Below are 14,341 nucleotides of genomic sequence, written 5' to 3' on the forward strand. Positions count from 1 at the left end.
ATGTACTTCAATTGATTATTGAAACGCTAAGATCCTTTCATTAAGGCCCTTTGCCTGGCAATGTGTACGCACAAAGGCAAAGTTCCAGTACAATTAATTTGATGCCTCGATGCATGGTGGCAAACGCGCCCTATATTTGTGCTTCCCAACAGGTGGTTCAAGACACTAACACCACTCAAAAATCAGTTGACTTTCTGGTAGATGCTTCAACTCTAAGTTCACTTCAACCCCAATGAAATCCAGATTTTGACCAGTTATATGATCACAGGCAGGAAATTTACCGATAATTTCTTCACAGAGGTCTGCCTATATATGACCATCCCTTTCAAGTTGAGTGGGTTTTGGTGCTCAGATGTGCTATACTTTACCTAAACCAGCCATTTTGAGAAAAGAAAAAAGCAATAGTCATCAGATTATGTATTAATATGGAATTAGTTTTACTTGTTTACGGAAGAAGAAAAGACTTTAGTTGGATTTCTGAAACCGTGTTTTCCATAAATGGGGTAAAATATCTCAATTCTCTACAAATTAAGTATACAGGACATTAAAAGCTTATCCACTCTAGAATTCTCTACACCTACTGCAAACATGGCTATACTATAGGATCCTAGCTCGAAGCTATAACTTCTATTCCTTTAGTATTATTCTTAGACTCTCAACCTCGTACGCTTTATTCATGTGGGAGCTAGACGTTCTTAATTTGGGACCTATAATATACATGTAATATTTCACTTCTACTCATAATTTATTAAATTTAGCCATGTTTGTTTTTACGGTTTTTCAAAAATTTAAATTTTTTTTTATTTTTATTTTTTTACTTCAAATTAATTTTATAAAGAGCGAATAATTAATGTGCATGAAAATAAAAAATAAAATGAAGTAGGCAATGTGTATCTGTGTGTATGGTATAGCCTAGCTGGCTTTGTACGACGACTGTACGGTCTGACTAGAATCACCTTCCCTCGTGCCTGGGTAACTAGGTGTATTTTTATCCATACCCAGCCCTCGATATTTTTTCAAGGAGATAGATTAGAGACATATTAATTATTAGCGAAAAGATCGGGGCTGATATTGATAGCTGGCGTTACACGTGCCTGCCTTTTATATAGGAGGTAACCCTAGGCTAATCATTGTTATGGTTAATGTATCATATTGTGGGTGCTGTGTGGTGTATTATTGGTGAAAAATATAGGCAAGTGGCTATACCATTAGCATAAAAAGTAGTGCTGGTTCATGTAGAAAAACTCATGCGTATGTAAAAAAATTATGTGCCATGGAAAGTTTAGGTAAAGTCTTGCTTTTGCTTTGAATTTTGACTTGATCAAAAATGATTTATTGTTAAATCATTTTTAATCAATGCACGCTGGAATATTGACCGATCTTTTACGCTTCTTTTAATTAATAAAATGATTTATTGTTATTAAACTTGAGAAAAGTAGATGCTGCCTTCCTTGTTCCAATGGCCAACCGCCACCCCGTGCACACATCCTTGTGGCTCGTGAAGGTACATGTGAAGCTATTAAGAGGTCAAATCTCAGCTCTTTCTACCTTGACATGTATACATTCATGATACATTGATGGTATATATGCTACAATGACATGTACACATGTAACATCTATGATACATTGACATTGGTACATATGCCAATCTCAACTCTTTCTACTATGACATGTGCACATGTAACTAACATCGATGATACATTGATGGTATGCCAATCTCAAATCCCGACCTTAAACTTCCTAGCCATGGAAATTGGGACCAACATCACAGGTTGGCAAGCACAGCTCAGCCTCCAAGCTATCATATATTATGCTGGAAATGGTCTTCAATTATCCATCTCCCATGTGTTATCGCATCATCCATCACTCTTACAGCTAAATTTTGTGTCTGGAGTTTTACATGGTTAATAATCTAAATTATTATATTATGGAATCAACCTTACGACAATACCGAGAGGCAAGGGCGGAATCACAAATTTTTTTAATCCTAGGCTACAATATAAATATATATATATATAAATTATTTTTTAAGATTAATCATTAACTTGTATTTAATAATAAAGTTTCAATTCAAATACATAACATAAAATATAAAAAATAAAATAAAAATAAAAATATATAAAAATAAAAATAAAAATAAATTACACTATCAAAGTTGCAACTTTCGATATTTTATAAAATAAATTTTATTTATGATCGAATCTAAATCAATATCTTCAACAAGCTTTCATTTAATATGCATCACCATAAAATCCATTGAGAACTCCTTTTTTTATTTTATTGTGGAGTACAGTTTTAACATGTTTCATAATTGAAAATGTTCGCTTTGTAATGGTAGTAGAAATATGCAAAATCAAAATAAGATGAATCAACCTATCAATCAAATGATAGTGTTGTGACTTATTTATTTCAGCTAATCTTCAATATAATTCAGAAATAGTAAACATGTTTAGAAAGCTTTCATAATGAATCATATCAATCTGATAATGCTCTAGCTGAGATCTCAAATGATACATTTCTTGTTCATTGAAATCTTTAGAATAAAATTTCTCAACAAGCTTGTAAATAACATCGGTTTTAAATTATTTAAAAGTGTTCTTAGGTTATAAAACAGAGTTAAATACAAAGAATTTCACTGTTTAATCACTAAACCTAGAATTTAATTCTTCTAACTAAAAATCTATTATTAAGTTAAATATATCATAATGATAATGTTGATAAACTATGATTCATCATTGTTGTACGAGAATAAAATAATAATACAGAGGATAAAATAATGATGTAGACTACGAGAGAAGAGTTGAAGAACTTTGAAATAATTAGTAAATTTTTTTTTCATATATTTATTTTATGTTTTTTCATGAGTCTCAATTCAAACTTCACAGCTCTCGTATCATGTTTTTTCATATGTTTATTTTTGGATGTGTCCTGTAATATTAGTTCTAGTTATTGTATATAAGCATGGTTTCTTCAAGCTCAACTCAAATTAATGTTAGCTTGGCTTGAAATAATTTCAAAAAATTAAAAAATATATTCCAGAATGATTCATTAAAAAAAAACATGAAAGAAAAATAGTCAATTTGATCACGCTTCCTTCTACTCTACGCAAATTAAAACAAGATATTTAATAAGGTATTCAGCTAATCATTTAACAAGGTATCTAACTTGAGCACTAGAAACGTATCACATACTAACTAAGACAATCTTGGAAGCCTCAATTCAAAACTTCTCACTGCCTGCTATAACACCCATACCTTTAGGAAGTAGGCGTAAATAAAGGCTACTTTACACTACGGACATTTCTTTCTCTTGTATTTCCATAAAAAACAATGAATAAATGATTTATTAAATTTTTTATAATTAATTTTTGACCTAAGCTACAGCCCACCATAGCCTTCTACAAGGCTCTGCCCCTGTCGAGAAGGGAGGCATGCTAAGTGATTGGATGAGCCTTAGTTCAGGTTAATATTTTATTAATTAGTTTTATATAAAAAAAGTTATAATTCTTAATTGAATTATTAAAAAAATTTAAAAATTTGTGTGTAGCTTTCTAATATAATTTTTTAGTTTAGATTAAAATTTTAGAATTTTTAAAGAAATTTAAAAATTTAATGAAAAATTATAATTTGACCAGTTTTATGGTTTTAGACGTAACTTTCAATCCGACCATTAGATTAAGCTGAAATTTTACAAGAAATCTTAAAATATATTGAATAAAATCTGGTTAAAATTTTAAGATGAACAAAACTTAATAGTTCTAACAAAATGGCACCATCAAATAAAAGTAAAAAAACTCATTAAGGGTAAAATAATTATTTGTCATTAAAAAATTATTATTTTATCCCGGTTGATAGGTTGTTACAATATCAATTTAGATTGATTATAGATGAATTATATTTTACAAAATATTAAACGATGTAATTTTAATAGGGAGTTTATTTTTAATTTTAATATTAAACGATGTACTTTAAAATTTATTTTTTAATATTTTAGATAATATATTTAAATTAAAACTTTACTATTAAATTTAAAACTTTATATATACAAGTTAATAACAACCTTAAAATAAATTTATATATTTATTTAATAGTCTAGATGAAAATTTTAGGGCTCCTGGTAATACTGTTTCATTCCAGAAGCTGCACCTTTGTACTGCGCACCTGAGTTCTCCGGTCTTCGCCGTTTATACATGTCCGAAAAACATCAACAGCCGCAACTTTCATTCTCAAGACTTCTCTTTGCTAATGCTCTCCTTGAAAAAACCTCTTTATTCAATGTCTTCTTGCTTTTAAGTTGTCTTCAAGGCATTGATTTTTTTTTCCCTCCCCTACTTAGTACATTTGAGTCTACATACATTGGCCTTCTAACATTTTAATAGATCAAAAGATCAGATTATACAATTAATCTAGGCTTATGACCGATTGAAAATTTCCCACTTGGAAATTTTGCAACCATCAGATTGTATAATTTGGTATTTTAGCTGCTGAAATGGAGTGAAAGATGAAATGTCCCATGTGCTTTTGTTGTTTTTGTGATACCGAGAGCATTGAATAATTTTGAACATTTCTTTGTATTTAGTTTAGAGAGTATTTGAGAGTATGGTTATGGTTGTTTTTTAAAGTGTTTTTTACTTGTAAATATATAAAATAATATTTTAAAAAAATTATTTTTGATATCAACTCATCAAAATAATCCAAAAATGCTAAATAAGTATTAATTTTAAACAAAAATAAAATTTAAAATTTTTTAGAACGTAAGTTAGACTGCATTTTTAAACTGTACTTAAATATGTTTAAATATTTTCAAGTACTCCCTTCATCTAAGATCATTGCAATATAATGCTTTTAATTATTTTTATGGGCTTGCTGGTGATTGAAAATGAAAAGAAAAAAGAAGTTAGTCATGGTGGCTAAGAATTTGATTTTAAAATTCAATAATAAAATTGTAATATTTGATATAAAAGTGATTTTGTCATTAAATAACAATCTTATAAATAATTTAATATTTTTTATTAATTCTGTTTTGCGCTCAGCGTCATGGTATAAAATATTATGAATTTCATGAAAAAATTAATTTTTTAAAGAATAGAAGTAAACCAAAAAAAAAAAAAGCAAAATATAAGAGATTTCTTGTAATTAACCCAAGAATCCATATTGAGATTTTCTATTAACTCATCCTGAGTTCGCGAGTTATTATTTTGCGAGTTATCGAATTTACTTATCAGCATAGACCAGGTCTTATCCAAATACTAATCATATTCTTTGCAACTTATAACTACGTCTGTGATCAATGGAAATAGGATTGAAGAGTTATAATTATGCTAGTGTTTATTTTTTTCAGTTCAACCGTGTTTTTAGAGATTATACCTGTCATTATAATAATAATAATAATAATTGTTTCTGAGGGTTTATTTTTATTAATAAAGTTAAAATCCATTTAATAAAAACTGTCTAATAGGATATGATAATGTATATAAAAAATAAAATAATTCTAGGAGCGCTCAACTTGTCATTGAGGGAACGGGTGGATAAGATGGCAGGTCGCAGCTGCCCGCCACCTTCGACCAACTTGCCGGACTTAATTTTCTTGGAAATTTGGATTTAAAAAAATCAAAAGAACAGCAAACGCGCTTAAAAAAAGTGGAAGAGGCTAGCCGCCAATTTAAAGCAACGAACAAAATCAAATTCCCCAGTTTTCTCATAAATAAAGAAAACAGACAGAAATTTATGTACCACTGCATCACTAAACTAAAACGCAAGTGTCTCTGCCGACATGTTATTGTAAGATAACCGTCGCTTTACAGTTGAAAAATCAATTAAAAATTTAATAAATGTATGAAGAAAAATAAAAACAATCTTTCGATGAGGTTGTTGCAAAATTTCTTAGTTAATCTGTAATTTTTTATTTGTTTTATTTAACAATAAACTCATGTTTTTCTGTAAAAAAACGGATGAATTTTCGTATTTAATTATGTTTAACTGATAATTTATGATTAATAAAAAAATCTTATTTAAAAAAAAAAAAAAAACAAATATGCTCACCACACATAAACACAGTTCCACGGTGATCCCCCGGTTGTCCACCAAATACTCTACTCCAATCCCACGCAAGATAACACTAAAACAAGCAGCGAAAGAGAGGAGTTATTTTTTTTGAAATATTTTAAAAAACTCTTTTAAAAAAAAATTAAAAAAACAAAAACAAATGGAGCATTCCTCTCACATAGCAGGTCCAACGCCTGTCGTGAAAATGACACCAAAACCACAGAAAGGTCCAAAATTTTGTCCTCTTACCGAACACCCAAGACACCACCACAATGAAAACAGCGTGCTCCTCCACCCCCTGATTTCCCTTCTTCATAGCCGCCATTATTAGCTCTCCCCCACTCCTTATCTATTAAAAATCTCTTCTTGAAACAATCCGACAACTTCTATTCTTTCTCGTAGTTACTAACTTGCTACAATGTGTAGAAGCACAGACTTCCATGGGTTGCAATCAAGAACCCTGCAAAATCACTTGAAGATCAAATCTTTTTACGTCCGCCTCACTGGTTTCGAGCCCAGTAACAAACCAGTAACCGAGTCACTCACTCTTGTTTATCTTCCTCGTGCTCATGATCTTGTCGTTGATGGGTCCAAGATTCGACCCGAGTCTAAAGCGTTCTTGGGTCTTTATAGGATTGTTGATGTGGATAATGAGGAAGAAGATGGAGGGGTTATGTTCGGGTCAAGAGAGCGGGTTTGGGTCAATGAAGGGGTTCGGTTTGAGGTTTATTTAAGAGAAGAGAGGGTGTTAGAGGGGAGTTTTAGAAGAGAAGCTGACACGGAAAAGTGGAAGTTGGAGTATTGTGGTGACGGCGGTGAGTTCAGGGTGGTGGAGGTTTGTGTGGCGGTGGAGGGACACGTGGCGTTGGTGAGGAAGGTGGTGGTGAGGAAAAAGAAGAGTAGAAGAGGGTGTGATAGGCTAGAGGTGATTCCAGAGGAGAGGGAGGTTGTTGAGGATGAACCAGACGGTGGCTGTTGTTGTAGTGATGGCGAGGGGAGGCGGATGTACGGTGGAGATTTGGAAGAGTGGCGGGGATCAGACTGTGAAAAGGTCGAGATGGAATTGGAGGGTGTTAGATGGGCTATTGACGTTGGTGTTTGGGTCGTGTGTTTAGGTGTGGGTTTCATGGTTTCTAGAGCTTCTGCCAAGAGCTTGAGAAGATTACTTTGAAAAGGATATTTTTGTTCATCTTATGTAATCAATTTTAACTCGTCACCAAACCTAAATCATAGTCTTTTCCTTGAATCTTGTAGTCTTTAGCCATTTGACTATCATCATGATGTGACCTCAGTTCATGTTGAGATTTCTACCCCAATTTTCACTATCATTATTTCCTCCATAGAAGTTTTATCGTTTTTGGATTCTCCCCTTTTTTTGGTTCTTGCATCTCTAATTTCTACTTGATGCAAAGTTGTCTCAGCTGAATTGTATAGATTCTTCCATAAATCTGATGCTGCTACACTATCGGCTATTTCCACTTACTTGTGATAATATGATTTCTTTCATACGAGTATGATCATTAGTTTTCGTGGCCCCCTCTATTATAGATCTTTACATAAAATTTATTGTTTTCTAAATTCATCTTTGGCTTCTGAAAATAAAATATATATTAATAAAAAATTAACAAATCTTCTAATCTTTTTTTTGTTGGTCTTTTTAAAATAAATTAAAAAGTCGAGTGTAAATATGAATTATAGAAATGAATAAATAAAAAGTTAGCGAAACATTTTAAGACTTATTTAAGTTCTTAATAAAAAAAAAATTAATTTGTTATCATTTTTTCTTTTCTCAAAATTCTTGGAACCTGTGGGAATCTCATTGATTTTTGCAACTTTATCAGCATCCAAACATGATGTTTAAGCTTGAAAACTGAAGGGAAGTAGGAAGGGCAGTGATATTGGAAGAACATGTGAAAGACCTGAGTCCTTTCTTTGAGAGATCAGAGGATTCTTATAGAAATTGCTGCTCCTCGTTCCCATTCTATTTCTACGTGCATAAACGCAGTTGATCCATTCTCTGGATGAATATAACTAAATAGCAATGATTAAAGATCCACAACATTAAATCCCAACATCATAGAAAACAGGACCAGAACATATAATCTCATAAACAAATTAAGGTCCAAAAGCAAAGTTAACATCGTCTGATAAGAAAAATAAAACAACGTAAAAGTTCTAACAGTCAGAAATATCGTAATTTTAAAACTCTCTCAGCATCACGAAGCATAGGGAACTAATAAATTAAGGCACGGAGAAGACCCAGAAAGCAGCCGGATCAAGTTTTTTCAATCTCAAAATGAGGCTGCTACCAGGGCGAGACAGCTTGCTCCTCTAACTTGGAAACACCTTTATATGCCCTCAAATAATTCAAGTAGATAAAATCTGGGCAGCAAGCCAGGAAAGTTCATAACCATGACAGAGAATGACGACCCTCCTTGACTGGAAAACAGCCGTGTGTGCAGCCTTTTCTACAAGGGAGGACCAAGCCCTACTACCATGGTTTAGGATTTAGGCAAGTTTGAATCCTCCTTTGTGAGCAAGAGATCACTGAAAGCAGAAAAGAAGAAAGCTTGTATGATATTAAGATGCCAATTATAGTTCTGAATGGATGGATATATCATTTCGAGGTTCTTTCAGGAATGAATTCATAAGCTATCTTATTTTCTTGGAGTAGGCAATCTGTACAGGCACTCTTTACAATTCATGAAGTTTATTTATTAGAGATTGAGTAATTATAAATTAAATCGACCATGTATTTATGAACTAATTTCAGAAAAAATCTAGCTTGAAAGAAAATTTAAATGTCCATTTAAAAATACGATGCCGGAATAGCCCGACTTATCAGACCTACATGTAACGCCTGCTCTAAATGCTTTTGTGCATAACTTTATTACTAATTACTATTATTATTATTAAAACAATTAAAATACATTACATCGTTTTAACAGCTCACATGAACAGTAAATAAAATTAATGTATTGTATTAAGTATTTAATATCGAAATTGTGTGATAACTAATGTGGTTGAAGCATTCGAGGCGGTCTGAGGTCGCTTAAAAAAAATATGGAAAAATTATTGGACCTAGCATGCAGCCTCTTTTAAGCCCACATCTAATTTAATAAGGTAAGCCCAGCCCAGTGTGGCTCAACTTTTTTTTCTTCACTTTTTTGTTCTGTTTTCGCATTTATTTTTTATTTTTTATTTTTTATTTAAGAAGAGATTTTTATTTAATCTCATCAATCAGTACATTATATTCAGTACTGAGCTGATAGTGGATCAAAATTTATATTTTTTATCATATAATAGAATAAAAAATTATTTTAATCTAAGTAGAGAAGTTTGACAAATTAACTAAATATTAATCAAAGAATTAGGTTAGGATTTTTTGGCTTCTTTTTTATATTTTTTGAGTTTTTTTCTTGATTATATCATTTATTGTGGAGTTTTTTTATTTTTTTATTTTAGTATTGGATTGATGGTAAATCAATTTTTTTATTTTTTTCATATAACAAAACAAATAATTAACTCAACACATTAGAATTTATAATTCAGATAGTACATTTGAAAAATTAATTAAATATTAATTAAAGAAACAAGTTGAAATTTTTTATATTTCAACTGTTATACCAAGTTTAATGGCAATAATATAAAAAATCCTGACATATATTATTTTATCACATTCTAAAGAATTTAGTTCCAACTCGCAGCAAAAACCCAGGGATAAACTAGTAACCTCCAAGAGATCGATTGTTATATTTGGACACGTGTGTGCATGTCAAAGTTTTTTTTTTTTTTCAAAATAGGTTGATTTAAGAAAATGCAATCTGTATCTAGAATCTTTTACTAAGAAGAGATAATTTTTATTTTATAAAATGGAACTTACAAATATATCCTACTCGATATTCATTGTAACTGTTTTATTAAATAGAGATGCTGTACCATTACCCTAATTTTCTATATACCCTCTGGCCGGCTCCGCATCCAAGCATTAAATAAGTTCGCCATTTTCATGTAAAACTTGAGAGTAGATTAAATTATTCATCCTCAGAGACCATACCACGTAACATTGATCAACCATGTGTTTTTTAATATTTATTAGAATTGATGAACTTGAATTTTATTTATTTATTTATTTACTTTGTCAACGATGCGCATTCATAGTTGAAAGTAAAATTAATATTAAATAGGTGAATTTATTTAACGTATTTTTTATCTCCATATAGTTTACTATGTTGGGACTAACATATCTTAAACATGAAGTATCATCTGAGTGTCAACTACTCATTTGATCTATACCATTTTTATTATATTTAATTCAAAAAAACTAAAAAAATAATAAAAAATAAAAATTATAAGGGATAAAATAAAAAATATATGTAAACAAAAAACTTATATATTATAAACATGGCTAAATCTTAAAAAACTCGTAGCCTATCTGAAACCCTAGATTCGAGTCCTATCAAGAAATTTATTATAAGCAAATTCAAAAATATAAATTTAAAAAATTTGTAAAAGCAAAAAAAAAATAAAACAAAAGATAACAAAATATGCCTTGAACAAATCAAGTAACCAACTTGAATCAATAAATCAAACACATCATCTATAACATGAAATTAAAATGTTTTTATAAATATGAAGGCAAAAAAACAATAGCAAAATAATACTTTAAAAAAAGATAAAAATTGAGTCGGGTTAATCATTCAGATCTATTACTCGGGTTATGAGATTGGGGTTACCTCATTAAAAGCAAACATGAAAAAACAAAGAAGCAAGATTTTTAACAAAACAATTAAAAGAATTAAAACTCAATTTAACATAAAAATTAATTAAAATTAAATGTATAGGGAAAAATCAAATGAAATTGAGTATTCATGGATGGAATTGTACAAAACAAATCTAGTAAAAAAATAATTAAAAATAACAATTAAAAAAATTAGAATCGGATTTGACATAAAAATTAAATGAAAATAACTACTTGGGGGTGGAATTGAAAAAAAACAAATCAGTTGAGAAAATGATTCAAAACAAGACAAATAGAAATTAAAAGAATGAGGACTAAATTTAAAAATAAATTAAAAAATTAAATGATCAAGGATAAAATAAAAAATAAAAAATAAAATTCGATTAGAAACAATCAGTGTAAGTAAAACAATTACAAATATGAAAAGATGGACTAAATCAAAAGAAAAAATAAATTGAAGGAAAAGATGAAGAGAAAAAAAAACAAGAAATAAAAGAAAAGCAAGTTCAAGTCACGTCACACCAAACCACTATACACACGCTAGCTATAAAGAAAAAGAATGCTGGGACAAATCACATAGAGTGGCAAAATTACGGTTATAACCGTTAAAGCCAGTCATATGCACTACCAAAAGGCAACGTAGCGATCGATGCAGTGACGTGTGCAAGGCACATATTAATACCTTTTTTGTATTTTTATGCAAAAATAAAAAATGCTCTTAAAACTAAACAATATTAACAAGAAATTACAATTTTGTCTACAAAAGATAAAAATACAAAAACATTATTATCCAGAAGATATTGAATTATTTTATTATAGGATTAAATTTAGTAATTTTATTGTATATTTAAAAATTCAATTATCAAAATAACCTTATATAATCCTCAAAAAATATTTATATCATGGTAAAAAAACCATCATATTCCTAGGTGAAAGATAAAACAACTAAGGGATACATAGTATTCTATGTGTTAGGACACAGTAAAACCCAGAATTACTGTTTTGAATAATTTTAACATATTTTTTTACAATGGTTTGTTTCTCAATTGATACAGAAGCAAGAGGACAACCAACAAAATTAAGAAAAGACATTTTACAATCCTAAGGTAATTTAATTAATCATATTTTTGAGTTTGTTTTTGATGATTATAAGTTTAATTTTTTTTAGAATTACTAAAATTTTATATAATTATTAATTTTAAAATTTATAAGGTTAATTAAAATATATATAAACTAGTTTAAATATCCATATTAATCTAAAAAAACAACATTTAACTAATCTTGAGATCACAGTTTTGGTAATCTTACTGGAGCAAGCAATTAACATCACGTATCCTTGGAGGCTTAATCCAAATATTAAGCGCGGAAACTGCATCGATCCATAGCACGTTTCCTGATATCGTTCGGAATTCAAATTTAAAAGAACCATGAGAAAACTATAAATCTATACAGCATAACATGGAGGGTCTGCTTGAAGGGAGTAATTTAGTATCAATATTTGAAAAATATCCTTAAAATATCATATGATCACGAGGACAACAGAGGGGGGAGACAGTACTGCTTGTCCAGATTCAAGAATGCAGCCAGGTAAGTTTCTGTCTGCCTATAAAATGTTGTCTCGAAGCTACGACAGCATTAAATCCTCGCACCGTCCACATTTATTGGACATTGGCATCGAAATGAAACTGAGTTGACCACTCCAACTTGTCTCTCTGGCTTAGCAAATTCTCTCGTCTATGCAATTGCCGCTACTTTAATTAGGTTTTAGGAGGAAAGGTTGATTCCCTTTGTGCTATGCAATCATTGAACCAAAATCATGTTATCTAAACTCCATCAATGATCCGTTAGAAATTTCTGGTGACCGATTATTTTAACAAGAGCAGAAAGAAACTTAAAAGATATCTTTAATGGGATTATTCACAGCATTTACATCAAAGTAAATTTTAAAATGGTTATATTTTTAACGAGTGATAATCCGGCTTGAATTAATGTAATCTATATACAAGAGGTTTCGTCCATAGACTAATTAATTTTAGAAGCTATAAACAGATTTTAAACTTATTTTTCATAATACACAATATATTTTTTATTTAATTATTGAATTTAAATGAAATTTTACCATAATATTTTAAAGGTTTTATTTTATATCGATTAAAATTTTAGGTGATTGAATATTAGGAAAGCCTTGTAAAAAGATAAAAAAAAAATTATTATACAAAAATTATATTAGTTTTTTAATTGATTTATGATTTTTTTATTTAAAATTATTTTTTTTATTTTTTTAGCTTTTTTTAAGATATTTTTAATTGATTTATGATTTTTTTATTTTTTTAGCTTTATTTAAGATATTTTTAATTGATTTAAATAAAGTTATTTAACTTATGATTTCAACAATTGTTCATGAGAAAGAACAAACTATCTTAATTTAATTATTCATTAAATTACTTTAACTTGTAAAAGAATTAATCAAATTTTATAATATCTTCTATATTTCTCGTTGGCATCTAGTTTTTTCCCTCAATCCTCCTCTCCCTCGGATCTCTTAAAATGCCAGCTATCTTGCTTTCCATTTGCCTTTCTCTGAGCAAGGTAGGATTAGGGCGCTATATATCTTATTTATGTTCTGTTCTTAGCAGATTGGATGTTTTCGATTCCTTAGCAGAGCTAATTCGATCTCCTCCTTTCTCTGGGTACAAAGAAGACCAAGTGGATGGAACAACCCTCAGACCTAATCGACATAGTACCGAGCCAGAGCAGTCTAACAAGAGACTATTTGTTCACAGCTTCACATCCTAGTTCCAAGGTGCCCAGCTAAAGCCAAAGGTCTGATTCAATATCACCGGAGTCGAGCTTCTTTTTTTTTTTTTTTAATTCCCTTCATAGATTAAAAGGGTTGCATTTTTTTCCTAATTTTCAATTATAGTCCCTTCATTTTCAATTTTTTAAAAACAAAAAAAAATCATATATTTTTTTTGCAAAGTCAAGTGCCAATCCAACGGAATGATTTTTTTTTTTACTCCGGGAGAAATTCACAAGGAGCTAGTAAGAACAAATCACATTCAATATTAAAAGATCAAATTATATTAAAAAATTACATGAATGAAAAAAAATTATACCATGCGAACCTCCAATGCAATGAGAGGTGAGGAGCTACAACAATTCAAACAGCCAATTGCTTAGCTCTTTTAGTTTTTTTGGTTTAATGCAAGAATGATCTATATTTTTGGAGTGGATTATTCTTTAGTTGCAGGGTTTTGATTATAATTATATCTCAATCCTTTATGTTTGAAGACCCATAGAATTAATCCTATTGACGTAGCCTTTTATAAGATAAATAGATTGGTATTTATCTAAATTCTCACCACACTGATTTTTTTTCCAAGGATTGAAATTGTAAAATGGTACTTATGGAATTAAGCTATAGGTTTACTAACATGAAGGACTAAATTGAAACTATGTTGAAAACCAATGAAGTGAGGAATAGTTTAGTCTATTTGCGGTTGTTGGGAGATTATATTTTTTAGCAGAAGGAAAGGGACAGAGGAAAGAACATGAT

General features: G+C 29.9%; 1 protein-coding gene across 1 annotated transcript; it reads left to right on the forward strand.

The window, feature by feature from the left end:
- Nucleotides 1-6,242: 6,242 nt before the first annotated feature.
- Nucleotides 6,243-7,354, forward strand: LOC105127245 (uncharacterized). The gene has a single exon (XM_011028464.1). It carries the CDS (start codon nucleotides 6,463-6,465, stop codon nucleotides 7,213-7,215), a length of 753 nt encoding a protein of 250 aa, XP_011026766.1. The 5' UTR covers nucleotides 6,243-6,462; the 3' UTR covers nucleotides 7,216-7,354.
- Nucleotides 7,355-14,341: the final 6,987 nt, after the last annotated feature.

This window comes from Populus euphratica, unplaced genomic scaffold (genome assembly GCF_000495115.2).
Source record: "Populus euphratica unplaced genomic scaffold, PopEup_1.0 scaffold7.1, whole genome shotgun sequence".
NCBI classification, from domain to species: Eukaryota; Viridiplantae; Streptophyta; class Magnoliopsida; order Malpighiales; family Salicaceae; genus Populus; species Populus euphratica.

Excerpts from the sequence above, each read along its gene's own strand:
- LOC105127245 (XM_011028464.1), top strand. The coding sequence starts at position 6,463 with ATGTGTAGAAGCACAGACTTCCATGGGTTGCAATCAAGAACCCTGCAA.